Source organism: Prinia subflava, chromosome 2 (assembly GCF_021018805.1).
Source record: "Prinia subflava isolate CZ2003 ecotype Zambia chromosome 2, Cam_Psub_1.2, whole genome shotgun sequence".
Classification (NCBI taxonomy): domain Eukaryota; kingdom Metazoa; phylum Chordata; class Aves; order Passeriformes; family Cisticolidae; genus Prinia; species Prinia subflava.
In genome coordinates, this window is record NC_086248.1 from 79289403 (window position 1) to 79315769 (window position 26367).

At 40.0% G+C, this 26367-nt stretch overlaps 1 protein-coding gene across 2 annotated transcripts in view; it reads right to left on the bottom strand.

Moving 5' to 3' along the window:
* Positions 1–275: 275 nt before the first annotated feature.
* The window catches only part of HHAT (hedgehog acyltransferase), a 147136-nt gene continuing 121044 nt past the window's right edge, over positions 276–26367 (bottom strand). For both annotated transcript variants that reach the window (XM_063390738.1, XM_063390737.1), the window contains one exon: positions 276–2551. In XM_063390738.1, coding sequence (XP_063246808.1) covers positions 2460–2551 — 92 coding nt within the window. In that variant the 3' untranslated portion in view covers positions 276–2459. The remainder of the gene's footprint in view (positions 2552–26367) is intronic.

The window sequence follows — 26367 nt, forward strand, 5'->3', positions numbered from 1 at the left end:
AACTTTGTGAGTGGGAAGCATCATTTTATGTGCATGCTGCTCTTCCCAGAAACTTTACATGCTGAAGTCTTTCCTTAACCCAGCTACAAAAGGCTGATTTGCTTTTTAAACTCCCGCCACTAGGAAAGGCATGTTCCATGCACTGCACAACAGGGATAAAAGTAATTTCTGCGTTGCACCCATCCTGCAGGCTTCCAGTGCATAGTAGTGTTTCTCCACAACATTGGAGCACTTATTTTTCTTACACAAGGCCATAGTTTTCCAAGACACAGCTCTCAAGCCAAGTCCATTTCAGCTTTATTAATAGAAACAGAAAAAGATACAAAATTATGAAAGATATATAAAGCACTGAAAAAAAAATAGTAAACAATTTTAGTTCAGAAATAAGCATGCTCTGTATGACCTTCAGGGTCATTTCCATATTGAAGCTGGAAGTTCTGCATACATACAAATTGGAATCCAATCACTCAGTAGCACCTCGGTTCATGTAATAATGGTAATCGATAAGACTGAAGAACAGATTCATGACTTTTTGCTCTAATGCTAATTCCACTTAATTACAAAGTTTGAGCAAAGTCTGAGAAAGTTCATGCCCTTGGCTCAGTGCTGCCCCAAAATGGAGGCCAATCTCAGATCTTTTTAGTAAATTCAGAGGCTTAGAGAACTCTATGGCTGAGAGAATCCCTGCAATCAGCATCCAGTCAGTCAGGAGAACCACATCTTTGGCCAGGCAGCATTCAAGGTAAGTTATTTTCAACAGGCCACAGTGCCTCCCAGAAATGGCTTCCAGGTGAAATTATGGCATTCTCATGGCAGGGGAGCTGGGGGAATGTTAACATAAAAGGCTGCAGCTTCTGCTTTGAAACTGCAAAAGATGGGCTTTCCTCTGGATGGACAGAGAGCTGAAGCCTCTGCCCTTATTTCGTCGGGAATAAGTGGAAGGTAACAAGAGGGCTGCTATAGAGCAGCAGAGACATGAGAAATGCAGTCAATAAGAAGAAGCCTGTCTCAGGAACTGAATTTCTCGTTGAAGGGATATGTTATATCAGACTTGGCTGAAGCTGCAGGAGTGATGGACAGTAGGATACTAACTCCCAGCAGGCTGAAATGTTGGCCAGGGGCATAGAACAAGTTTTGACATGCTTTGGGTGGAGGAAGCTGCTTTTAGAGGAAGTCTACTCCAGAACTTGTGGCCTTTTGACCATGCCTAGGGGAAATGTCTAACTTTAGAAAGACTAAAGGCCTTCTGCCTGCTCTTCAGTATCAGTTTAAAACAGAACAGTGTAGGAGACACCCACAATATCAGACAGGAGAAGGGTCTCCCCTTAGAAAACAGCAGGTACCAAAGCAGTCCTGCAACCTGGACACCTGCAGGTGCGACCTTCCCAGCTCTGGACAACGCAATCTTTGGGCAAAGATGCTGCTGTAACAGGTCTGGCTGTGGCCAAAGGACATGGAGCTCCAGCTAACTTGGTGCCACTGTATTGGTCTGTTCTGTTTTTTTCTAAAGATCTTTAAAAGTTCCTCCCAGGGTGTCTGCAATATATTGCAGGAGCTGCTTGCTTGGACACCAGAGAATGAAGCAGAAGCAGACTGAACAGATTTACCATTCACCCAGACTGGGGATATATCCTTTTGTAAGAGAACAATACAAGAGGCAGACTGAACAGTCTGAAGGCGGTATTAGCCCCAAAATAAAGATAGTATTTTATGCTTTAGCTCAAAGACAAGGCAGAGAGCACTTAAAGCCCAAGGAGCTTTAAGAGCGTATTTAATTAAAAAGGAAAGCTGTTCCTTAAGGAAAGACCTTCCTCCCTACCCTCTTTTTAAAGAAACAAAACCATTTCTAAGGTTACCAAAAAGGTGTTATTTTAAAGGCAAAATTCTAAATGAAGACATTAAAAAGAAAAAGCAGGCTTTGCCACAGTAGGTGTAAAAGTAGCTTAAGGCAGAACTACTCCAGTCAGTGAGAATGCAAAATGTTCTAGCTTATATTGGAAAGAAATCAAGAACTGATGAGCATCATGCCCTTCATGGGGTAATGTAAGTGCAGGGCACAGCCCTACATGCCCCTGGACACCATCTGTGAGAAACTGGGCTTTTTGAATTCTCCAAGGTAGATTTTTTTTTCTTCAATATCTCAAAATAGGCAGCAAAACATGTAAACAACCCTCATCATATATAAAATATCTGTTCTGAGATGCACGCTTCTAATGTACACAGAGTCACAAAGATGCTGTTTTACAAAAATAATATAATTAAAAATGCTTCATAATTTCTCCCCAACCACAGCCCATCAGTATTTCTCCAGTTCAATTCCTGCATTTGCAATCCAGAATCAATTATATGAGCTTTTGGTTTTAATACATGGACTGAAGACTTGGTCTGGCCCACCCTTGTGCAGATAAAATATCCAGTGTAGAAAAACCATCAACCTGCCTTAATGGTTTGCATTATTCCTAATGTGCAGCATACTTCTGTTCCCATTCAATTCCAACGTGAGAGTAGCAGTACAGGAACCCGAGAACAGTCAGTGTCGCCCATGGCCAGCCTACAAATAGAAAAGACAGACAATCCCAGTCAGAATAATTGATGACTGCTTCAAGTAGTAATACTCTTGGGATGACCAACTTATGCTTCTAATTAATTTTATTAGCAATTCAGTCTCATAAGTAAGTAGAGTCAACCCACAAAAATTTGAAAAGCAAAATTGCCTAAGCCCCAGGGTTGCCTGACCCCCTGGCAGTCCTTGTCTTTCTCATTTTCAGGGAATTGGACTGGATTTATTCCTGTTGGATTACAAAGGTCTGTTTCAACCCTCTCCTTTGTAGTGGGTTTGTCTATCAAGCAGATCCCCCCGATGAACCCTGATGCTTTAAGCTGGCTATGGAGCTTCCTAGGCACAAAGGGATGCATAGCCACAATGAAGATTATTAAAAATCTGAACAAGTCCAGTTACCTGCTCTGAAAAAGGAGTCTGGGGTAATCTCTGATTAAGGTTGCTTTGGATATCCTGCTGCGGGTGTAAAGCCTGATGTACCCCTCTATAGCCCACTAACAGCTAATGTGTGTCAGTGAAGAACAGACAGACCTCTCTGCCTGATTTGCCTGATGCCCAGGTTATTTTTTTAACTATAAAGTCTCTTCCAATATACAAAACCTTTGCTGGGGAAATGATGTTTTGTTATTATTTCAAATTCTTTTTAGCAAAAGCCACCACCTTTTCACTCAAACTTATCACAGCAAACAGCAGTAAGCAGGAGGTCACAAGCCAAAAGGTGTATTGCTTTCCAGTAGAGTTGTAAATAATTTGAAAAGTCTGTAATCAAGTAAATAATTTTGCATTCCTTGATACGTTTCCTGACACTTCTGTTTCCTTTGTCCATTCTCCTCCTTCCTCTAGAATTTATGAAATTTAGATCTTACAGGTTGAAATCCTCAATTCTAGGCCCTGATGTTTTTTAGTGTGTATTGTCTGGGGAAGGGGGACAGAGAGGAATATGTTTGAAGGGTTTTTTAATGGCTTTTTTTTTGTTGCCCTTGTTGACATAAAAATTTTGGTCTTGTGCATAAATGGTTTTCTGCATGTTGTCCTTGACCTATTATAATATCTGCTTCTGAAAGAAAAGCTGCCCCTTTTGGGGAAAACTGTCTGTCTAAAGGAACCTACTGGCAGGCATGAGATTCCCCTTTGGCCTGGAAGAAGGGATGGAGAGAAGCCGTAATCTCTGCACAACATGATAGACCAGGAAGAGCTCTTTCTGAAGGTATGTTTACAAGGAGTTCTGCAGGCTGGTTTTGTCCAGGCTCCAAGTTAATTCCAGTCAGGGGACAGTTTAATTGTGCTCACATCCAGCTGAGCCTTAGCTCAATACCCTGCCCTCAGCAGAACTCACATCCCCAGACTCGGTCCTGCACTTCTGGGGATGGCATGTGCTGGGACCCTTCTGTGCTCCAAGAGCTGAGCAGTGTCACTTTATTTTGGAACAGGTTCAGAAAAAGTTGCATCCCCCTGCTATGAATAGCTGTGCTTGTTTCATGAACCTCTAATTATTCTGGCCTTGCTTTGTGGTAAAATAGAGTCCTATAACCTGACTGATTTTCATGGAGACATTTACAAATATTAATCCCTTGTCTTCACAACACCCTGAAGCAAAATTATACTTTTGTTTAATTATTTGTTTCACAAAACAAATTTGCTGAGGTATCTCCAAAGGGATTTTTAACCATAAAAATCTTGTTTCTACTTCAGTGAAATTAGCCTGCTGCAGACTGGGTTTCACCTACAATAGCAAGCTAAAGCCCAGCTGTGCTTTGTCTCTGCTAAAATTGCATGTGAAAGTATGTCAACAGATGTAATAAAAACATACCTCTTTTGGCAGCAATACTGCTACTTTTTACAGACAGAGCTAGAAAATTAAAAAAGGACTGAGTCTAGAATTGTTCTTCTTTTCTAGGGGCACTTTGGAAATTTACTAGTTACACATTTTGCATTTTTAAATACTGTAAAGCTCTGGCACACAGAAAATGTGCCAACAGTAGCTGACTTGCTTGCTCTCCCTAACCAGCATATTAGAGATCTTGTCGGAACACACAGCTATGCACTGGAAATCTTTTCTAGATGTCTTAGATTTCTGATATTCCTCCATAGTGCCCAGAACCTGGGTTCACAGGGCTTTTAGCCACTGTAATCAGGCTTGTGGTAATCCTCCTGGAATGCAGGGAGTCAGTCCTGTAACAGTGTCAGGGATGGCATTCAGCACATCATCTCCTCCTGATCTAATAAAGGTGAGATGGAGGGGGGAAGACAAAGTGACCCCAATACGGGCAAAAGAAAAGGGGATTTTTAAAAAATTTGATCTTGCTACCATTCTTCTAGGAGACGCTGCACAAATGCTAAAGCATTTCTTGCTGCACAAGTAGGAGGCAGCTCCAAGCAGGGGTAAGGGGGCCTTGCCCTTTCTTGCCATACTGGAACTACGTGCAGTGCTGGTGGATGTGGGAAAATGCATGTGAGTGAAGCAAAGGCATCATGTTCTGCTTTTTGGCAATCCCAGATTAGCTCCAGCCCACTCAAGGCAGATTTGCACAGGTGCATCCACACTTGAGAAGCAGCCCAAGGCAGTCTGAAGCAGTCTGAAGCAATCGGGAGACCTTTAAACTGTTTTCACTTATCTCTTCCATTTTAGGACTGGATATACAATGAAGTTGTTGAAAAATCTGAAGAACTTGGTCTCCAGAAGGTGATGCTGTAGGGAAGGACACATGGAGCAATGCTAATTCAGCAAGGGTGCAATTTCAAATTCTGCCCAGCATGTGTTTTCCCTGTAGGTGACCTGCATAATCAAACAGCAGCACGAGCACGGTGAGGTCACAGAAACCTTTTCTGGCTTCCACAGTGTCTCCCTGTAAACCCAAGCAACCAAACAGTACCGATGGCCTTGGAGTCACAGTTCTGAGGAAACTGCCTCCTTTTAGCCTGGGCCAGCACCTTAAGGTATGTTTGTACCTCAGGCCTTTTGCTGCCTCTCATTCTGCTCTCACTCTCAGACACCATTCAGGAGGCTCTTCTTTTTGATGACTCCTCAGTTTTACCTTATCCCCCTAAACCACTGCACCCCCACCTGTGCTGTGCCAGTCTCCAAACTCTGCTTGAAAGCATACATGCCTGCATTCTAGATCAGTATCTCACTGTAAAATCATACATAGAATGTATTCTTCAAAACATTATTGGTTTCAGATCACGCACTAGGCTGTTAGGAAATGACTGACTTAAGTCTGTCTATTCAAAACCAGGTCACATACCACCTGAAATCTTAGTTTCTTGACTGGTTTTAGTAATTTGATTTTGAGCTTGAAGGCTGAGTTCCATGGGACTACACAAATTGTCATATTTTTTTCACAGAAAGATGAATTTGTGTTCATTAACATATGCTGTTTGTAGATACAAGGACTAATTCATATGCTGTTTGAAAATCCAGCAATATTTGAGCTTTACCTGCACAAATTTCTTTTAAGACAGCTGGATATCACTTTTAACAAAGGAACACTGGGTGAGAATCACAACCAAATTCTGTTTATGGTGAGATATGCTGCTCCACAAAACATCAAACACAAGCTCCTTTGTGAGGAGGAGTGCAAATTTTGTGAAGAGGTAGCAGCAGCACTTAATCCATTTACCACACAACCTCCTCCCAGAGAAGTCTTCAGTCCCAGCTGGGCCTGAGGCACTGCTCTGTCCAACACAGCTCATGGACTTCCCAGGAGCCTTGCTGGTTAAAACCACACTTTGGTATGTTATGTACTCAGCTTTTGGCCTAAAGAGCAGGAGACTGGTTTTGTTCAATGATCAAGGCAGAACTGATACAAACTTGCTGCAACAGAAACAGCTTTTGGAGTTACTCTTTCCTTTCAACTTCCTATCTCTCATTCCGAAGTATTTCTGGATACTTTGCAAGTGACTAGAAAAGGTCATGTTTCTAGCACCCTCTGGATTTTGATAGGAGTGGGGTAAAACTAAGTTTTCTGCTGAAAAGTAACAGTCTGGGTCACAGCTCTCAAAAGACCAGTTATATCCTTATTAGCTCAATTCAAATCATTTGAATCAACATTTTAATCATGTATCCAGAAGGAAGCTCTTTCAAATTTCCTCATCACCCACAGTAATGAAAACGAATCGCACTGGTAATGTTTTGGGCATACCCAGGTTTCACATCATCATCAAAACACTAGGAAACAGTTCTTTGTTCCTTCTTGCCCATGAGATGTAAGAGAAAGGGGCTGTAGTTGTTTTGTATTTTCCAAAACTGCCTTAGTGGCTCTTGGACCTAAACGCTATTTTTAGATGTGCCTTGGCTGCACAGTCCTCACAAGTCTTCAAGTGCAGAGTAGTTATTAAATCAATTGAAGTCAGAGGAACTAATCTCCCTGAAAAGCTTGGCTGCAGGAGCATACATCTACTCTGAGTTTGATTTGGAAGTACCTAAGTTGCTGTAAGGCTTAGCACTCAAGAAAATTTATTCTTTAACCAAAGTTCAAATGTGACAAAGACACTGAAGCAACTTCTCTGTAAAGTGGAATTAAAGAGACACAATGGTGGGAAGGAGGGGGAAAGGCACCAGTCTGTCAAGCATAATAAAAAGCCAAAGCAAACCAGCATTTGAGGCGAAGACATCTCTTACCTACAATTGCTAACAGAGGATCAGTACGAATTTTTTCAGAAAAAAATAACACATTCCAAATTACAGATCTGTTGAAAGAAACCTATTATCTAGCCCAACATTTGAAGCATCTCCAAATGTTGGACTAGACAAACTCTGCATTTTTTAATTTTAATTTCATGTCTTTTTGTCACTTCCAGGTGGACCTGTCTGACCATTACAGCAGGGAATGTGACACAGCATGTGTCACAAACATGGTGCAGTTTGATACCCAATTAGTCTTCAGATATTTGGAAGAGAAAACTCTACCTGTTTTCAGCTGTGTTGTAGCAAAGCCCTAACTTGATTCAGAGAAAGTTTTTTTTCTGCTACGTTCAGCCTTTGCATTGCACATGTGTCAAAGGACGAGCAATAAATTCTGCCAGCAAACACACAGCCCTCCAAGTCCCAGCTGAGCATCTCCATCCTCCCAGCCCATGCAGAGCAGCACACAGTCACAGGGTCTGCAAATTCAAGATGCCACCTTGTCCCATTATGAGCCCCCAGCTAACAGCTCCCACGTATTTCCCCTCCATCCATTGTGCAGCTTGGGAGCAGAGCAGCTCAACCAACGGGAACCAGCTTGGAAGATTAGGTAAGGCTGACCTGACCTATTCCTATAGATTTCCAAGCACTGAAGACTCTTTAGCTGATGGGTATAGGAAAGGCCCAAATATTAATCACAAATACTACTGTATAATAGGTAGTTTTCAAAGGAAACCCAAGGAAATGTTGTAAGGATACCTCAGATCTGTCCCATGCAGCCTCTGGAAACATGACTGAGAAGGACAAAATTCTAAGCTTCCAGGTCTAGACCTGAAGCGCAAGCCAGGTACACTGGCAGTAACCACAAAAAAATGCCTCATCAGTAGACATGAAGCAGTTTCCAGCAAAAGGCACTAACAAATGTGTAACATAGTAATCTACAAATTGTAAATCATACCATCCTGAAGAATGCTTACATGTGTGGCTTTCTAAGTACTTATCACTGCTGTGAAAAACTGAAAATTGAGAGATAACAGTACAAGAGCACCAGCTGCAACACAGGATGACCACAAATCATTCAGATCAGCATTACTGAAAGCAAAAAGCCAAAGTCTCTTAGTGTTTTCATAATACAAATAGGTTGGATTTAGTAGACAGAGGTCACAAAAGTTGTGGCTTTCTTGTGTTCTTACTGTGCATGGAACCAGGCTTCACCATAGCTAAAATAGTTTTACTTATATGCTTGATGGCACTGAAGAAAGTTGTGTGCTGACAAAGACTTTCTTAAGCAACAAGATACCAATTTAACCTATGTCAGGGCTAAGGTTGCTGACCATGCTTTCCTGGTAATTAGACAAGCTGCAAATAAACAAATTCACATGTAGAGCTCAAAAGACTGGCCTATCCTATAGCTTTTGTAAAGCACCCCCAACACAATTCAGTGACGATGTCAAAACTATTTTCATTGCACTAATTATGTATATGAAAGAAAAAAAAACCCAAAAATAAAACAAAAAGGCCCACAACCACCATGCTGTGCTATTTGCTGGCAAGTGCTCTGTGGATGCAGGTATCGATACAGGATATGCCTGCCTGAATGGATTCTCTGTTTTGTCTTTGGAGCCAGAACCTCATTTAATGCTAACTAACCATCACCACTACCAGCTCTCCAGATGCTGCACAATGTAGACTAGAAGATTATTTTCCCAGTATGTATCACCTGATGTGAGCAGGAGAACTTTATATTTCTTGGTGTGTTTTTGTGGTATTATTCTACCTTAAGCATTTTTACTTCTAACCCTTGTATAAAGCACAAAAAAATTCACAAGAGTTATGCGTTCTGCTTTATGTTTTAAATAAAATTTTACCCTCTATTAGTTTTCCCAGCAGAGCTAGTCAGTGGAAAAAAAGCCTGATATTTTAGGCAGCAATTGTGGTCTCATGCATATCAAGTTGACTCTGGAGTAATTCAACTAAAATCAAAAGAATCATATTCATGCTACTGCTGAATTTGAATTAACAGTAAGGAAGACTGATGAAAACTGCCTGTTGGAATCTTCCTACCAAAATTGCTAATAGGAAAGGAAGGAAATCCAACCATGCAGCTTCAGTTTTCAGATTATGAAGGGGTGAATCTGTAAATCATAAGCAACCTTCCCTCTCTTCCCATGTCTCAAATTGAGAGCTACACACAGCTAATATGAAACCAAAGCCCACATAATATGAAATCTTAATGCTCATTTCTTTTTAGAACAGAGACAAAAGCTTCTAAAAGCATTATTGTAAACAAAGACCCATCTTCACCTAGAAGCAAGGCAAAAGAGCTACCTCTACAAAGTGTTCTGCAAAGAAAATATTTTAGAGTAATATATCTGGCTTAGAACAGCACTGTGTTTATCACTAAATGTCTACTAAGGTATTCCCAACAGAAGTTTCTTAAATATGGTGTGAACAAGTACATAAAGATGAGACTTGCAAAGATTTTAGGGTATTTTTCAGTTGTAATTATCTGCTGAGTGTTATATATGCCAATGGAAACATCAGAGCCAAGAGCCTCCTTTGGTTACAATTTTAAGATGAAACAGGAGAATGAAGAGTTAACTCCCCAGGAGAACATGAACATCCCAAAGGCAGAGCTGGTAACGTTGCTCTTACCTGGCAGGATCCTGAGGAGTGCATCTGCCTCTCACTGAGCAGAGAGATGCCCATGTTATATATAGAAAGACATGCTGAGCAGAGAGCTGAATTAACTTCCCCTCTACTAGAGCTTCAAATTTCAGGAAGATTTCTGTACCAGTCCACGAACTGGGGTTCTTGAATTTAGGTTTGTGTGTCAGGCTTTTCACATACAGTGAAGCTCCTTCTCTTGCCTTTTAGTGCTAGGGAGCTCTTAAGAAATCAAGGCTATATACTCGCAAAAAAAGAGGATTTAAACCAGGGATTCAGGCACATGCCATCAACCACCAGCGAGCAAACATTTGGGTAAAAAGCTGAAGCACTATAATTTATTTCTTCTACGTGATTTCTGGCTAAGGTACCCTGAAATGGTCATGAATATAAGATGCTTAAATGACCATAAAATAATTGATTTTTAAATATGAAGAATGATTTAAAGATTAATTATTCACAATTCTCTTTCTACCTGCAACCCATTTTTTAATTTGCCATTTTCCTTTTCATCCTCAAAACCACTCATATTCCAAGACCACTGCAGCTACTCCATGGTGTCTTCTGTCTTCACAGCATTAAGAATTACAAGAAAAGCAGACAGTGTGACAAATTTAACAAGTGTTTAAACCAGCTACGCTAGCAACAAACAAACTATAACTCCTTATCGCAGAGCTCTCATAGCTGAAACACTCCATGGATAAAAAATATATTAACTACTAGAGCTTAATGCAGTAAGAGAAGGGCTGAGAGCACAGTGTTAATTTCCATGAACACTGCATTTTGATAATTGCTATAACGGTGTAAAGCCAAGTGAGGTCATTGAGCTGAGTTCTCACTTAACAGAAATACAAATACCTTGAGGGATGGAAGTGCACAGATAAGGTAACCAGGCAATCTTGCAGTCATTTGCCGAGCCGTAGCAATCGATGCAGCACTAAGGCATTTTAAACTGCAGGTTTCAGGCTGTATGAAGTTACTCCCCTTGTGCTCATGTCTTGTTTTCACAGAGTCATCAAAGGGCAAAGAAAAGGGCTGATGTAGATTAAAGGAGGCAGCCTTGGAAAGACAGTGCCTGAAGGTGGCCATGAGCCAACAGAAAACCTTGACAACAATCAATCTCCATCCCACTGGTGGCATATCCCATGAAATGCAATTGTTGCACCCAAGTTAACTGGGAAAAAAGGCCCATACAGATTGCCTCAGCTGATCACTTTTTGATAAAACAATTGTTTCACTTCTCACCTGCATAAACTGACCTGACCCTGCACCTATAGAATCATAGCAACTAAACAGAAGAATTATCAATAAAATAGTTCAATTACAGATTCTGGATAAGTTTAAATTCACTTTAATTTTGAGGGGGGAAACAAGTCTCTGTTAGTCCATCATAAAGACCACTTGAAACAAAGGAAAAAACTAATTTAAAATTCCTTGGATGATGTCAATATTTAATTGACTTCAAAGACAAAATTAGACAATTTGTTTGTATACTCCAAGAAAACACATTCTGGATTTCAAGAGTACATCTACTGAGTTTGGAGAGGGAACACCTTATTCTCTGCTTTCTGTGTGAACTGGGCAACACAGGGCCCAGAGAGTAACTGAAAATAGAGGCCTCCCTGGGTGAGCTGTGCAAGAACAGAGGTCATCTGAAGCAAAAGCTGGTAAACCATTCATCACCTGTGTCAGAAAACACAGATTAGCCAGCTACATCAGCATGCAAAATCCACCAGCACCTCCAAGGACAGGGATCTCCCTTTCTAAGCCCTGCTGTGCTTTTCTGGGATCTGGTCTCAGGCCAGTAAGCAGCCTCCCAAGGGGTGGAAGTCTGATCAGCACAAATCTGAATGAGTAACCTAGCAGTGTGGTCATGGAGATCAAAACCAAGCAGACACTGAGGGATACAACTCTCCTTTGCCTTGCAGTTGGCTTAGAGGAACATACATGAAAGTCTTAAATCTTGCTCCCCTGTTTTAAGCAAGCTTCCTAAGCAGCTGCTGAAGGGGATCACTCACAATGTTCCTTTCAGGTAAGATGGCTGCACTGGTGTCGCAAAGCATATAAAGAAACAACTGCAACTTCTGTCTGCAACTACAGAAAGATTTAATGAAATCCTGTCTTTTTAAATTGTTATATCTTTACCAGCATATTCCCTTTTCTAGAAGAAAAAAAAAAAAAAACCAAAAACCCTCACAGCCTTTCCAGTACATAAAATTATATCAAAGTTATAGAATTACTATGCCTTGCCAGAAAGTTTTTGCCTATGTTTAAACTGCCTTATTTAACAAAGTGCAGTTTAGAGCAATGAGATATAATCTTCCCATGTGCTTCTCTGGCCCACTAAAATGAGCGAGGAGCATGATCTGATTCATGGCTGTTACACCCTCAGTCCCACCTGGGCTCTGCTATGCAATGTAATAAAAGCAGTGCTGCAAATCTTTAATGTGACTGTTAATAACGCCAATATACACATTTTGCTCAAAATCAGCATATACCCACACCTCTCTGGAGGGATCCATTTGTATACATGAACTCTGTACAGCTCAACTAGTTTCCTCTTCTTCTTCTGTCCCTGGCCAAGACATGTTGGAGAGGGCAGGATCACGCCAGCCTCACTGACTCCCAGCTTCCCCCTCCTGGTGGGGCAGCCTTGATGGCAGAGACTGGGCTTCATTCCCAACCAGCCTGGGACTTCTCCTAGTGCTAATTTCACATCTCCTGGGAGAGAAATATAATGAGAACTGGCTACGAAGCAGTCATTTCCATTTGTAAATGGGATAGCACAAAGGAAGAAATGAGAACAAATTTCCATATGTACAGTCTCTGCTAAACAATCATCTCTGCAAATCTCTCCCCGGCGCGTGTGGCGCGCGCTGCCTTTATGGAATCAGCCGCACAACCAGAATAATTAATTAATCCAGGCACCATCGCATCAGCTCAGAGGATCCACTAGAACAGAACTGGATCTGATCTGATTTCAGACCACAGTTCATGTGCAATGGTGTGGCTACATGGATTAGTCATCTTACAGTTAAATTTGGGCTAATTTATGAATGCTGCATCTCAAGCAGGCCCAGACCGCCATCAAATATCTTTGCTTACAATCACTACATGTCAAAACAACACTTCCCCACATCCCCATTTTTAAACTAAAATACCAAGATGCCCAATCAAGACAGAACGGTGGCTAGAGAGGCTGGCTGGGCATGGGCAAAGCCAGTTGAAGAAGGATGGAGTGCAGAGTGTCCATAATTTACCCTAACTAGCTGGAGAAGAACCAAAAGATTGCTTTTTTTTTTTTCCAGGGTGGGGGCAGCAGGACAGGTTATTACTCATCCTGCCGAAATAGGCTGTTTTTCTTCTGAAGGCAGTATCACTCCTGATCTTGACAAGAAGAGTAATGCCAATTTCTTTGGCAATAATTAGCATACATAACAGAGAGGACAGAGGGTTCATTTTCTTCCCTTCTCCTTTATTTTCAGTTGGCTCTTCTACTGATTCTACATGAATTATTACTAAAAATCAATACCTCATGCTGAAGTAAATATTCTGGATGAAATAGAAGAGCTTCTCAAATTTTATGCATGGTCACTGAATACAGCTGATTTTTGCATAGGAAATGGACATTTAAAATGTAAAGTATCTGTTTGTTTTACTGGTTCTTTTCCCTATTTGAAAATCTTAAATGCACAGTCTGGTTGTCTAGCCACCACATATCACCTTACTTATTCCTTTCACAAAATCTTTTGAACAGATACTGGCACATCCAGGATAGATTTTGAAAGTTCTGGTTTATGGATCAAATTTTCCAACACAAGTTTTAGCACTCTTCACATCTGCTCACACTATTCATCATATGTGTCAAAACTGCTCTTGACAAGTCCTTTTTCCTCTTTGAAGAATTACTTTGCATTGGGATTTGCCTCAGTGTTCACTTTTCTGCAGAACTGCAAGATAACTATGGATAAAAGTCCTTCGTCTGTCCTTCAGTGAGTACCGGCCTCAAGTGAAGAGCACAGCTGCAGTCAAAGTTTGTCCTAACAAAGAAGCCTGATTAAATAAGCAAAATTTATCATTTGGCAGAGTCCTTCAACAGTTCATAGAAGTTGAAGACAATACTGAATGTTTTGATCAGAAACAGTGCTTAAGTCTTTGACTTGCATCCTTGATGACCTTTCAATCACATTTGAATACATTTCAATTACCAAGAAGGAAAAATTACCCTGGCAGATGGACCAAGGTCATTACCAATTTACTAACATCTCTACCTTCCCTTTTGTTGAAGTCCCCATACCTTCTATGGCTTATATAATAAATATAATAATAAACTATTCCTTTATTCTGCAATGAATGATGTAGCTTAATTTGTTTTCAATCCTCACCCAAACTACAACAGTTGTTATAATTGTTGGGTAGAATACTTGAGAAGCTGTGGCATCATTTGTGCCTCCATTTTGATCTGCTACTGGAGGCCCTAAAACACAATAAATGGAAGTACAAAGAAGGACAAGAGCAGAAGTGTGCAACTCAAATGCATTGGCATCACTCTAGACAAAAAATATGAAGAACTGAAGTTTTTAAGTGATCATATTGATCTCCAGTAAAAAGAAAGAGATGTCAATGGTGGACTGAGAACCCAAGTAGGGAAACACCAAGAGAAAAAGATGGAAAGCAAGAATCAAACTCATAGATTTGAAAAAATATTAACTCTTCATTAAAAAAAGAAGACATAAGAGGCTTCCTCAGCTTATCAATACTGATCTAACAGTCCATTTCGAATATATGCAAAGAATGGGCACTATATGCTACCTTTGATGACAAATGATCTTAATTAAGTATGTTATGAGAGACTAAAACATTCAAGTACTCTTATTAAAAAAATACTCTTTTTTAGAAAAGTAGACTGTAAGAAAGATTCAAGAACAATATATTTTTTCAAATCTGAATTGGTTATTTTTAGCCATAAAAGTAAAGAAAGTTTGTATGTCAACACAAGAACTTGAGTGTGCCTCAGCAGGGACAACAGCCAGCTCAGCTTGCCTTGTGCATTTGCACGTATGCATACATGCATCCCACATGTGCAGAACAGATACCAAAGGTCACGTGGCAAAAGAGACCCCAAAAATGATCCATGTGTAATATCAAGTAAGGACTAACTATGGTGGCCTTTTCCAGAAAAAAACAGATCCAGTCTTTTGAGCCTTCTTTCAGAGCTAATAATGCCAGTTTTGTTTCAGTCTGAAAACTTAAGACAGTCTACAGTGATGAGTTGTAGGCTTGGCACAGATTGACCAGCAGCCTAATTATAGCTGTCATCTCATTAATGCATACATTTTATAGCCTTCCTCTTGAAGATATAAGTGAACTTAATCTTGTATCTCAATCAGGAGTAACAGAACATTAAATACAAGTGCTGTCAGTAGCCAACTTCTTTGATGAAGGCAGCAGTACATAAAGCTGAATTGAATTAATAATTAAATTACTCCTGCAGAACTTGCATGATGGTAGGAAAATTCTGTAAAAACTCTTAAGTAAATGTTAACATTTTCAACAAAATAACCACTGTCTTTGATTAATGGCGATCTAATCAGACTATCCATTCATTTGGAATAATCTATGAACTGTCATGGAAGTAATTTGTGTCATCTCAAACCCAGTACAAATTTGTCAAAGTACTACATGTAATACAAGGTCTTGATGTAATTAACTTCAGCGATTAAAACTCTCATAAACTGTGTGTCCTTGGCCAAGCACAGCACTGCCATGGTCTCGGTTTCAAGAAAGCTGATGGGTCAGCACTTACTCTTGTAACACAAGCACAGGAAGGTTACTGCAGGCAGACCTGTGCAGTTGGTTACACCACTGTGCTGCACTGAGATAAAATCAGACACACTTTATGTAACACCACAGAAATTCGGAAGATACAGAGAGTGCAAAGTGCAAGCAAGACAAAAAATCCTAAACCACTCAATTTTTCAGAATCATGCTGAAGACTTAGCATTCTAAGATGTGACATCTGGGTCTATGGAAGGTCTTCCTTACTTTTTTACTTTGTTAGTAGCCATGCTCATTGTAGCACCTGCACATCATGTTGTAGCAACAATGCATATTGCTTTTGATGGGGTAGCAGTTATATTGGATTCCCAAAGGGAAACATGCCAGGAAGCTTCAGCTGGAGGCTTCCTCTGGAGCTGCCCGCAATGCTGGGCTCAGCTCTTTGCCTCCTTTGGAAGCTGCTCCATGTCTCAGTTAAGAGTCACTACATAAACACCCCAGCATTTTCTGTAACCTCACAAGCTTGCACACTCTCCCGAGGCAAAATGGAAGAGAGAGGTTGTCACCCTGCTCCACAGACTACATTTGGTTTCTATCCAGTAAACACTTGAAGTAAATCAGACTTTCCAGTATGGCCCACAACTGGCAGAAACTACATCCTTACAGATGCTTTCCAGATTGTCTTTAGCATTCCACAGGAGGCATCAAGAGCCCAGACCATGGGAATAACATCTCACTGTTTCACATTACCTGAACAGTGGGCAGGAAAGGTGAGGGCAGATTTTCAGAGGAAGAACAAAACCACACAAATAAAAACAAGAGCATCATAAAGGACCCCTAAGACAAACAATCCTGGAGGGAAAAAAAGGGGGATGGAACCAAAAGAGCTATTTCATGTCACAAGATACATTTTGACAATTCTTCTAGACTGCCAAAGTAAGTAAATGCTGACTCTGTCTCCTAGCTTCTCCTGTCCTCATCTCACAACCTTTCATCAGCAATACTGTTACTTAAAAAAGAAGTATGAGACAAATCTTGTGTGTTTGACTGCACTGCAGGAGCCAGCTTCAGTGAGAGACAGAGCAGAAATGCTTATCCCAATGAAAAGGAGACATCTTCACATAGTGAGCAATCAGGGCTTTTTTACCAAGGACTTGACCTTTCTAAACTTGGCATAGGTCAAACAAATTGAGACATGACTAGTTCATGGCAATCCCTTTTATATGGAATACAGTGGATTTTTCATATACTGTTGCCACAGAAGACTACTGGCAGCTCAAGAAGCACAAAAACCAATGCACTGAAAGGATTGTCCAACACTACTGTGTTTCTGCTTCATGACCATTTCTTGCATGTTGTTCTGTGCTTGTTGAGCTCCATTCACAAATCCCAAAGATTTTGGTGTCACAGCAGGTCTGTGGAAAAGCACCTCACAGAGAGGAATGAATGTGACTTACTACTGACTGACATCAGGCACAAGAGCCAAAATCTACTCCCAGTTCCCCAACTGATTTGCTACTTCTCTCTATCCCTTTGTTTCCCTTTGCTATTTGTAAAGCAACTGGAATCACAAAATTCTTCAACTGTTTAGGTCAAAAATACTGGACAAGAGGATACACACATCTATTGCCATATTTTGCTGCTTAGAAACCTGGCAATCTACTGTAACCCTAAAGTGACCCAAGCAGATTCAAATGAAGATAGGAAAAGAAACCATGCTTGCTTGCTCTCTCCTCAGGAGTAACCATTTTTGACAAAACAGGTTTATAAGGACAGGTGTTTTGGGACACTTTTGAGGAATTTCGTCTAACATGCTGCTAAGTGCAAAAGAGGTTTTACTGCAATAAAGATAGGAGCTATTTAATTTTTTTTTTTTCCAGAAATAGCATCATGACGTAAAATTTGCATTATCAGGTTAATGCAAATATAATGTTTGCTGCATCATTAAACGGGTTAGCTCACACAGTGATGTGCACAGAGTTTCATGATAGTGCCACCATCAGGGTCATTGGAAAAGATGTCTGAAAAACAACAGACTCATCTTGCTGTTACCAGGAAAGGGCTCTAACTGTGGTTGTTGTGATTAGGACAGCATTTATGTTTGGCATAAAGCAGAAAGATGGCATCAACTGCCCTAGCAAAGCTCTGTGTCCCTTATGACTAAGCTGCACACAGGTAACAGCATAAAAAGGTTTGATTCCTGTTTGACATAGTTGTGCTGGTAAAAGTTACAAGTGTATTCGTGGCACTATATGCTGCTTCAACCCAAGGAAGTGTTTTACTGAGACAGTAGATGGCACAGGTTTATGTGAAGTGTCCTGGTGGTACAGCCTGTGGGCACTCCTCTACTTGCAAAGGTGCCCTCTGCTTAGGTATGGCCCCAACCATGTGAAGGGAGAACACAGAACCAAGCATCAGCTAGGTTCTGGCAGAAATCCCTTCATGGTTTTACCCTCCTTGAAAAGTGCTCCTTCAGAGGAATCCCAGACCAACTCCAGACATTCTTTAGGCAGCTATCAGTCCTTGAGAAATTTGGCATCTTCAGGTTACTTTGCATCACTCAAGGATAATCTCTCCTAAATGCATGGACCGGAGCTTAAATACAACAGCTCTCCCTCTAACCAGGCCTCTGTCCCTTACACCAAGGGGAGCCATTAGTAATGTCCCCCAGGAGGCACTGTCATGCTGCTATCAAATAAAGAATAACTTTGGGCTCCTTTAGATTTTTTTCTTTGTTTGTTTTGTTTTGCAGCATGAACCAGAATAAAAGGTTGGCATTGAACTGTTTATGGGACAAAAGACACAACACCACACAAGTTGAAGCAGCTCAATAGCTGAAAACAGCAACTTCCTGCAGAGAATTGATGTGACAAAACTTGGACTCATTTTTGGACTCAGGCGACAGATCTTCAGGCCAGCACAGAGCAACAAGTGCACTGAAAGCAGGCTGTGTAAAATTCAGCATGCTTTTTCAAATTAGCTTTTTGTGAGACAGCCTCACAGCTAGGAGAAGGTTTCTTAAAAACAACACCTTGATGGTGCTTTTTAAGGCTATGGAAGTGTCTGTGAAAGAAACAAGGCCGACTGCAGTAAATGGAAGGTTTAATGTATCTAGGATAAGCTCCTACTAAAATTTTCATATGACATAATAAGGCTCAGATTTAAATCCTTTGGTCTTTGTAGAAAATGAGTTTACCTGACAAAAGAAGATTCAGACATTTAAATCTAGTACTGACAAAATAGTGGGGATTTTGCTACCAATTTTAAAGGAAATATGTCTGGGTTGCCAGGGTATGGGAGCTGAGCACTCAATAATTGGAGGGACTTGGCTTGAAAGTAGGGGAAATATTGATGCCCACCTCATCTTGAAAATACACTATTTGCTTGCAACAGTTGTTTTGGGACTTCACATTTATGAATACATGACAGGACCTTCTCTCAGAATCCTCTTCAGCCCTACCCCTGCAAGCTATCCTCCCCACCATTCCATCTGAGAAAAGGAGTACATTCAATATTTTAGTAAATAGCAACACTTGAGTATTAAAATTATGGATCTCTCTAGTAAAACAGTTGGAGTAGAGAACAGGAAAATAAACAACTTTTTGTCTACTTCAGTGAAAAAAGAGGACACAATTTTACATAAATCAAAATACTTCTGTCAAATTAATTTGTTTAACAAATAACTACCAGACTTCTGGAAAGTGTTAGATCTCCTAACTTTCATGAAGAGCATTCAGAAAACAAAAGGTGACATTAGTGTCTGCTCTGAATCTGCAAATTTCACTTGAACCAATTTTGCTGTAATTTCTCCATCTACTCGACTTTCTCACTGCACCATTTGCTTACCTTTCAGCTACAAACTCCCCTATCTTCAGAATCTTTCTGTGAATGGAAATCATCTCACCCTTTCACCACCCCCTGCTCTTCTCCAAAACCTGCCAAGCTCTGCTGCATGCTCTTTTACCATAAAAATCTCACTCCCATGAACAAAGTAGACCACCAAGCACAGGATGTGAGCAGACCAGTAATATGTGCCTCCCGGGCAAAGATTTCTTCTTCTCCAAAACCAGAGAGAGAACAGGACAAAGTCAGAGTCACCTCTGCAGTCCAGTTCAGCTCTCAGGGAAGTACAGTGATGTCTGCTCCAGGCTGCATCTCTGCCTAGACCACAGTGCATGACCTGCAAGCACTAACAAGCAAGACAGAAAGATGCAAAGAAGTCACAGCATACACCAGCATTAAGGCTTTGTCCTGCATCCTGACACAGTTTCACATCAGACTCCATAAATAAGTTAAATAACATTTCCATATCAAAAGAACACAACTGTCCTTGTTAACTTCAGCAGGAATTTCTGAGTATGAGAAGAGTGGTCAATTCCCACATGACAAAAAGCCAAATGCTGACAGAGGCAATTTTTCTTCACCTCTGGCACACAAATCTGAAGAGCTCTCCCATACTTTCCTTCTCTTTTTCCTCATCTCCAACTAAATGTCAAATCTTGCCTCTAGCCTTTCAAAGAAACCTGCCAACCTGGCTGTATGTACTTCAGCCCCACATTTGGAGATGCCTGAAGTGTTTTGCCTGAGTGGTTTCTTCTAGGAATTGGCCTGAGGGAAAGGAGAAATAAAAACTTAAAAAATCCCAAAAAGCAAACAGACAATTAATGGTCTTGTAGCAAGAAATGTGAGGTGCTCCTAACCATACTAATACATCAATTCAACTTTTTTAAACGATTATTATAATACTGAAATGTTAATGTTGTTCTTCAGTTTTCTAATATCACTGTTGGAAAAAACTAAGAGTATGCAGTTTTATTTCAGCATGACTAAGTGCTTAGAGTTCAAATGTATAGAAATATTTTGTTAAACATATTCTTTCAAAGTTATTCTGCCTCTCAGTTCTTATTCATTACCTGTCTTTAACTAGTAGGTGGAAAAACTGCTCATAGTTCTCCTTGAGCTCATCCCACTGAAGTGGATTTGAAAGACACCAGATTTCTAAAAGCTCTGGTAACTTTTCTTCATATGGAAAAAGGGAAGGCTGTTCCAGGATGCCTAAGCAGGACTCACTGAGTCAGTGAGATGTGTTCAAAGGATCACTCCTTGACTCTTCTGCCATTTAGGCACCAACTCACCTGTACATGGCGTTTTGCCTTAGTATGTTTCAGGTGCTTGAGGTACTTCTGATTTGGAAAAAAAAGTACCAAAAGTAATTCTCCAGTAACCAAAATCTGCAGCTTCTTTGGAATTTTCTTTATCGCATGAATCAGTCACTGATTTGGAAATAGCAGTGGAGAAGACTGGATAGCCTTAAAAAACCAACCACACACAGTACTGTGAGACCAGCTTTCCCTTCATTCTGTATGCAAAACACACAGTCCAGCTAAAAACAACACAGCACCTCAGATCTACTTCTCCAACATGCTCTTGGAATTGCCATTAAAACCTAATTTTTACCCTCTGATCTTTCCAATCTTCTTTCCACTTTAAAAGATCTCTGGAGGTGGCAGGAGCAATCACCATCAGACTCTGTTAAATGAGCAGCTCCAGGCTTTTGAGGTTTTGCTGAACACAGACATACATTGACACAAACAGCCCTGGAAACACAGAACTAAAAGATGGCTCACAGCAAAGGAAAAGGGTCTTTTCAGGAAATATCAAAATTGTATACAAAGCAACTTCTACTCACCACTGTTTCCCACGAATTTACATGACAGTAATACTGTAACAGTCAAAATGGAAACTGTATTTTCTGTTTCTGAGAAAAAGAGGTACTTTCTGTTAGTTTTGTGAATTCAGGTATGCATTAGTTCAGCCCCCACCTTGGGAGGCAGAGTCCTCAGGCTGGCACATGGCACGCCAGAGCAGGGCAAGGAAGAGGAGCCCTTCCAGGTTCACATTACGAAGATATTTTCCTCCATGTGATTTTACATGGTAAGTCCAGATTGTTCATCAGTCACCCACTGACCTTTCCAAAATCCTCTTTAATACTTAATTCTGCATTTTATAATTTTAAGCCAAGTCCGTGCAGCAGGAGACCATGTGTGAAGAAGATAAAACGGAAAGCTTAACAAAAACCAGCCTCCCCATGTCCACAACTCTTAACCCAAAAGATTCGAGACAATAAATGCCCAGCATTTAAATACAGCTCCAACATCAAAGCACTTTACAGACCCCACATACGCTGCAATAAAAGACTTGGGGAATATAAAATGCTCCTCTGTCAGGATGACCTGTCAGTAATTCCGGTGTAAGTACTCCCTGTCAGGAGACTTGCACCAGCTTCTCCGAGGGCCTGCTCCTTATCTCACCAATATCCCTGCAAAAATCTTTCAGACTCTGTATCTAATCGAGCAATTGTTGAGTGTGAAACTAAGCATTACATGGATGTAGAAAGGGCATCCAGATGGACAATGAACATGTATAACATGTACATCCATTGGGAGAAAGCAGCCAGAAAATCTTATTGGAATTTGCTTCCATGGTAGATGTGAAGGATCTTAGAAAGAAGAAAGAGGAGGTGCAGGCACAAGGTGTAATAGAGAGGAAGACTTATACAGAGCAGTGGAAGAAGACTCAGAGGAAGAAGAGTTCAGAGTTAGGACCGGAGATGCCGATGGAGCAAAACCAGCATTTGCTGATGTGAATTAGCTGCAGCACAAGGAAGGGTTGGACTCGAGACCTCAGGCACAGCTAGCCAGAGGAAAGATACAGTCCAACATTCAAAGAACTATTCCTTTTACAGTTGCATCCATGACTGCATGGAGATGAAGGAAATAATTTTGAATTAATTTTTACCACATAAATTATGTTCTGATGCATTTTAGCCTTTTAAACAAATTTGTTGAAATTTAATAAGAACCACTGGTGAATTTACTGAATACCTGTTTTTTTTGGTAACCCGTTGAAGTAATTTATATAAGAAATACTGCATTAGTGAAACATGCAGTGAAGTTTAATAAGTTAAAAGGTGATGATTTTAAACGAATGCAGGAATGGAATAAGAGCTGTAGCTGTGGATGTCAATTCAAGTTCTATAATAATTCAGTAAATAATGTGATAGAAGTATCTAAGTGAATTAATGCCCTGTGCAAAGTATTTTTCTATCAAGAAATGCAAGTATTTTTATTTTAATAATGAAAATGAAGAAATTTTGTCCTAAATAATTTTCAGTTTCTATTTTCTCAGAAAATATGCAGGAAGATATTTTTTAAAAGTAGCTAGAAGTTAGAAAGACAATGTGAATCTAAAATTTGTGTTCTTCATCTTCCTCTTACCACTTACAAAGTACCTGCAATGTAGGTACTACAATGTAGTAGAGCACATCTCATACACGGAAAGGCTGGGAGAATTGGGGTTGTTCAGCCTGGAGAAGAGAAGGCTTTGGGATGACCTAATTGTGGCCTTCCATTAGCTGAAGGGAGCCTACAAGAAAGGAGACTATTTACAAGGGCAGACAGAGAGTGACAGGATAAGGGGGAATGGCTTTAAACTGAAAGAGTGCAGGTGTAGATTAGATAGTAAGAGAAATTAGATAGTAAGAGAAATCCTTCCCTCTAAGGGTGGTGAGGCTCTGGAACAGATTGCACAGAAGAAGGGGATGCCTCCATCCCTGGAGCTGTTCAAGGCCAGGGTGGAGAGAGCTCTGAGCAGCGTGGCCTAGTGGGAGGACTCCCTGCCCATGGTATAGGGGTTGAAACTACATGGTTTTTAAAGGTCCCTTCCAACCCAAACCACTCAATGATTATTTGAAAGGAAAACTGGCAGAGTTCTAAGAGCTCAGCGCTAAAGGATTCAGTATAGGCCAGACTTTCTGAAGGTCTTAGATATCCAAAGCTCTTCTGTGCTATTGGAAATCCCCTTAAGTCATCTACTGTCACACTTTACAACAACATCAATCATCATCATCATCATCTTCTTCTGCTTTTTGTGTGTGATTGCCTTATTTTTCCTACAGAAACAGCTGAAACTTTTTCACAAAATCTTTTCAGAGAAGTTCTTTTTCAGTGATGATGTGTAAATATGACAAAATACAATCTGTTTATCCTATCCATCTTCTAGATGATATATGATATGCACTTATGCAGAGAAACATCCTGTTTAGCTTGTTTAAACCCCAAGATTATATTTTAATTAAACAGCCCAAGAATTGAAACATAGTGCTCAGACATCCACAGCTTATAAGAACACAGCTTCAACATATTTTTAATCAAACATAGTTAAGACTGTTTGCTTCAATAAAGAGTGGATTTCTGCAATCAATGTTTCCTGCATATGTTTCTTTGACCAAACTCATATAATTTAATGCAGTCTCTGCATGAAAACTCCCTTTTAAGAAAAGTTCAGCTAAAAATCTGAATCTTAGCATTTAATTTCAAAAATCGTGATTAACCACGTCAGACAGAAAGTCTGAAGCAAATCTGGAGAAGTCTGTTTATAATAAATGGAACCAACCACTAAATATTACTGCAACCAGTCAATTCTGTGACTGGAATGTGAAACTTCATAGAACACTGGTAGTTAAATTGCCTCACTGAAGAGAAATTACATGGATTTGAAAGGATTATAAAAGGATGAAATATCTCAACTGTTCTCATTCTCTTAAGGCACTTTTATTAAAATATTTGCTGGAGGCAGGGTTGTCCTGATGCTTAATTTTCACAGACACTTTAGAGACTTGTATAAGAGTAGAGTTTTTATAGAATGGAAATTGTTAAGTATGGCAGCAAATACAGAAAATCGGTATTATATCTTTTTTCTTTTTCAGGCATCAAATCAAAGGGTTACTTGTCTTGAAGCTGATTTCTTAAAAATCTATTGTGTAAATAGAATAATAGATTTTCTGTCTTGTTTGAGGAGCAAGGTACTGTACTGATCACTAGCTATTATGTACTTGCAATGTTAAGATTTTTATTAATTTAGTTCATCTATTTAAACTGTGACTTTCATTAACACCATTAGAAATGAACTACTGAAAAAACAGAGGGAGCAAAAGTGAGAGAGGTGCATTCTCTAAGCAAAACTATATTGTGAATTTCAATCAGATAAAGGAGCAGAAAGAAAAAGAAGCAGCTGGATCAAGAACTTTTCTTTCTGTTTTTCTCATGAGCTTGTGCGAAAGCTCATTACCAACTACCAGCTATTTTTGTAGGGAATAAGCCAGGGATGCTCTTCAGTTCTTAAAGGAAAAGTCTACCTAATACTAATCAGTATTACAGGAACGAGATCTCATCACAAACAGCAGCTGAGAGAATAAGACGGAGCTGCTTTCTCATTAGTGGACTCCAAATCAGATGCTGCATCTCATCTGTCATAATACCAGATTCACTCAAGTGTATGCCTGCGTACTCACACACCTGCAAGGGGAGATTTTCTTCTACACCTGAACAGCTAAACACTCTCTGTTATAAAAGAACATTTGACCATGTTTGCTGATTTTAAAACATGTCCAGCAAACATGAAAAGTGAAATAGTCTTGCTCTCTTACTCTTCTATTTTAAAGGAAGAGCTGTAACACACGCTTTTTGTATTCATTACTAGATTAAGAAAAAAAAATGTTTTCAAGCATTCAACAGCAGGGTGAAGTGGTAAGGTGAGAGACAGAATAAAAGAGATCTTTTTATTTTATTAACCACATTTCATATTCGAGGGGATTTTAATAGATGCCAATCCAAGAGAAATAACTTCAATTACTTTAATTAGTTTTCCTTCAAAACTATGTATGGAAGTGACAAACAGGAATTATGAAACTGATTTCCACATACTTGTCTCTTAGTCCTCAATGAGTATGGATTTTTCTCTCTCTCTCTCCATTTTATTTTCCTTTCAGGTTTGGTTTTTTTTTTTTTTTAATTAAATCTGCAGCATGGAACATCTTGTCCTGAAAAGGACTATCATTCTTCTATGTCACTGTCAGGAATACTATATTCTGGTAAAACCAATAGATTATACAGTAAACTGGCAACTCATTCTCCAGCTATGGCTCTTGTTCACCTGCTGGCTAGTTAATGGATTGGTGTATACATACATTTTCTAGAGAATTCCTGCTTTTAGCTAAGACTTTTCTTGACATCAAAAAATTCAAGATCAAAGCAGGAAGACAGTACTGAAGGAATTTTTCCCCTCATGGCTTTTCCTATCTGCATTTTTATATTTTCAGTCTTTTCTACAATAATTATATAAAACTTTTTCATATGTAAATATACCAAGTTTTGATTTTAAATCAGGGAAATGGTTCTCATTATTAAAAAAATACATCATGTGGGTTTTTTAAAAAAATATCCTACTTCTGAATATCCTGCCTGCATGCCTGTGGGATGAACAAGCCAAGGAAGCTGCTCAACAACCTTTGCCAAGACATTCTAACAAGAAAGGCAGCAGTCAGAATAGTGCTGTTGCCCTCACACACCAAAAGTACTTCTGCTGCATTAAAAAAAAAAATAGTGACAGTTTTCAGTTTGCTGCTTTCTGGTAAAGGAAAACTGCACTTTGATGCCAGTTAGCACCGTGATGCTGTTGAGTGTGATGATTCATCAACGGGGCCTGGAGGGCAGCTGAGGGCTGCAGCAGAACCATCAGACTGCTTTTGTCCCCTATATTCACTGCTGAGTGATCACAGCTCCTCTGCTTTTAAAAGCCTGGCCAGCTTCGCAGCATCCCCAAGTTTTTTCTGACAGCCTGACTCCTCCATGAACACCCTGCTCTCCAGCAGGCACAGCTCTGGCTGCTGCTGTGTGAC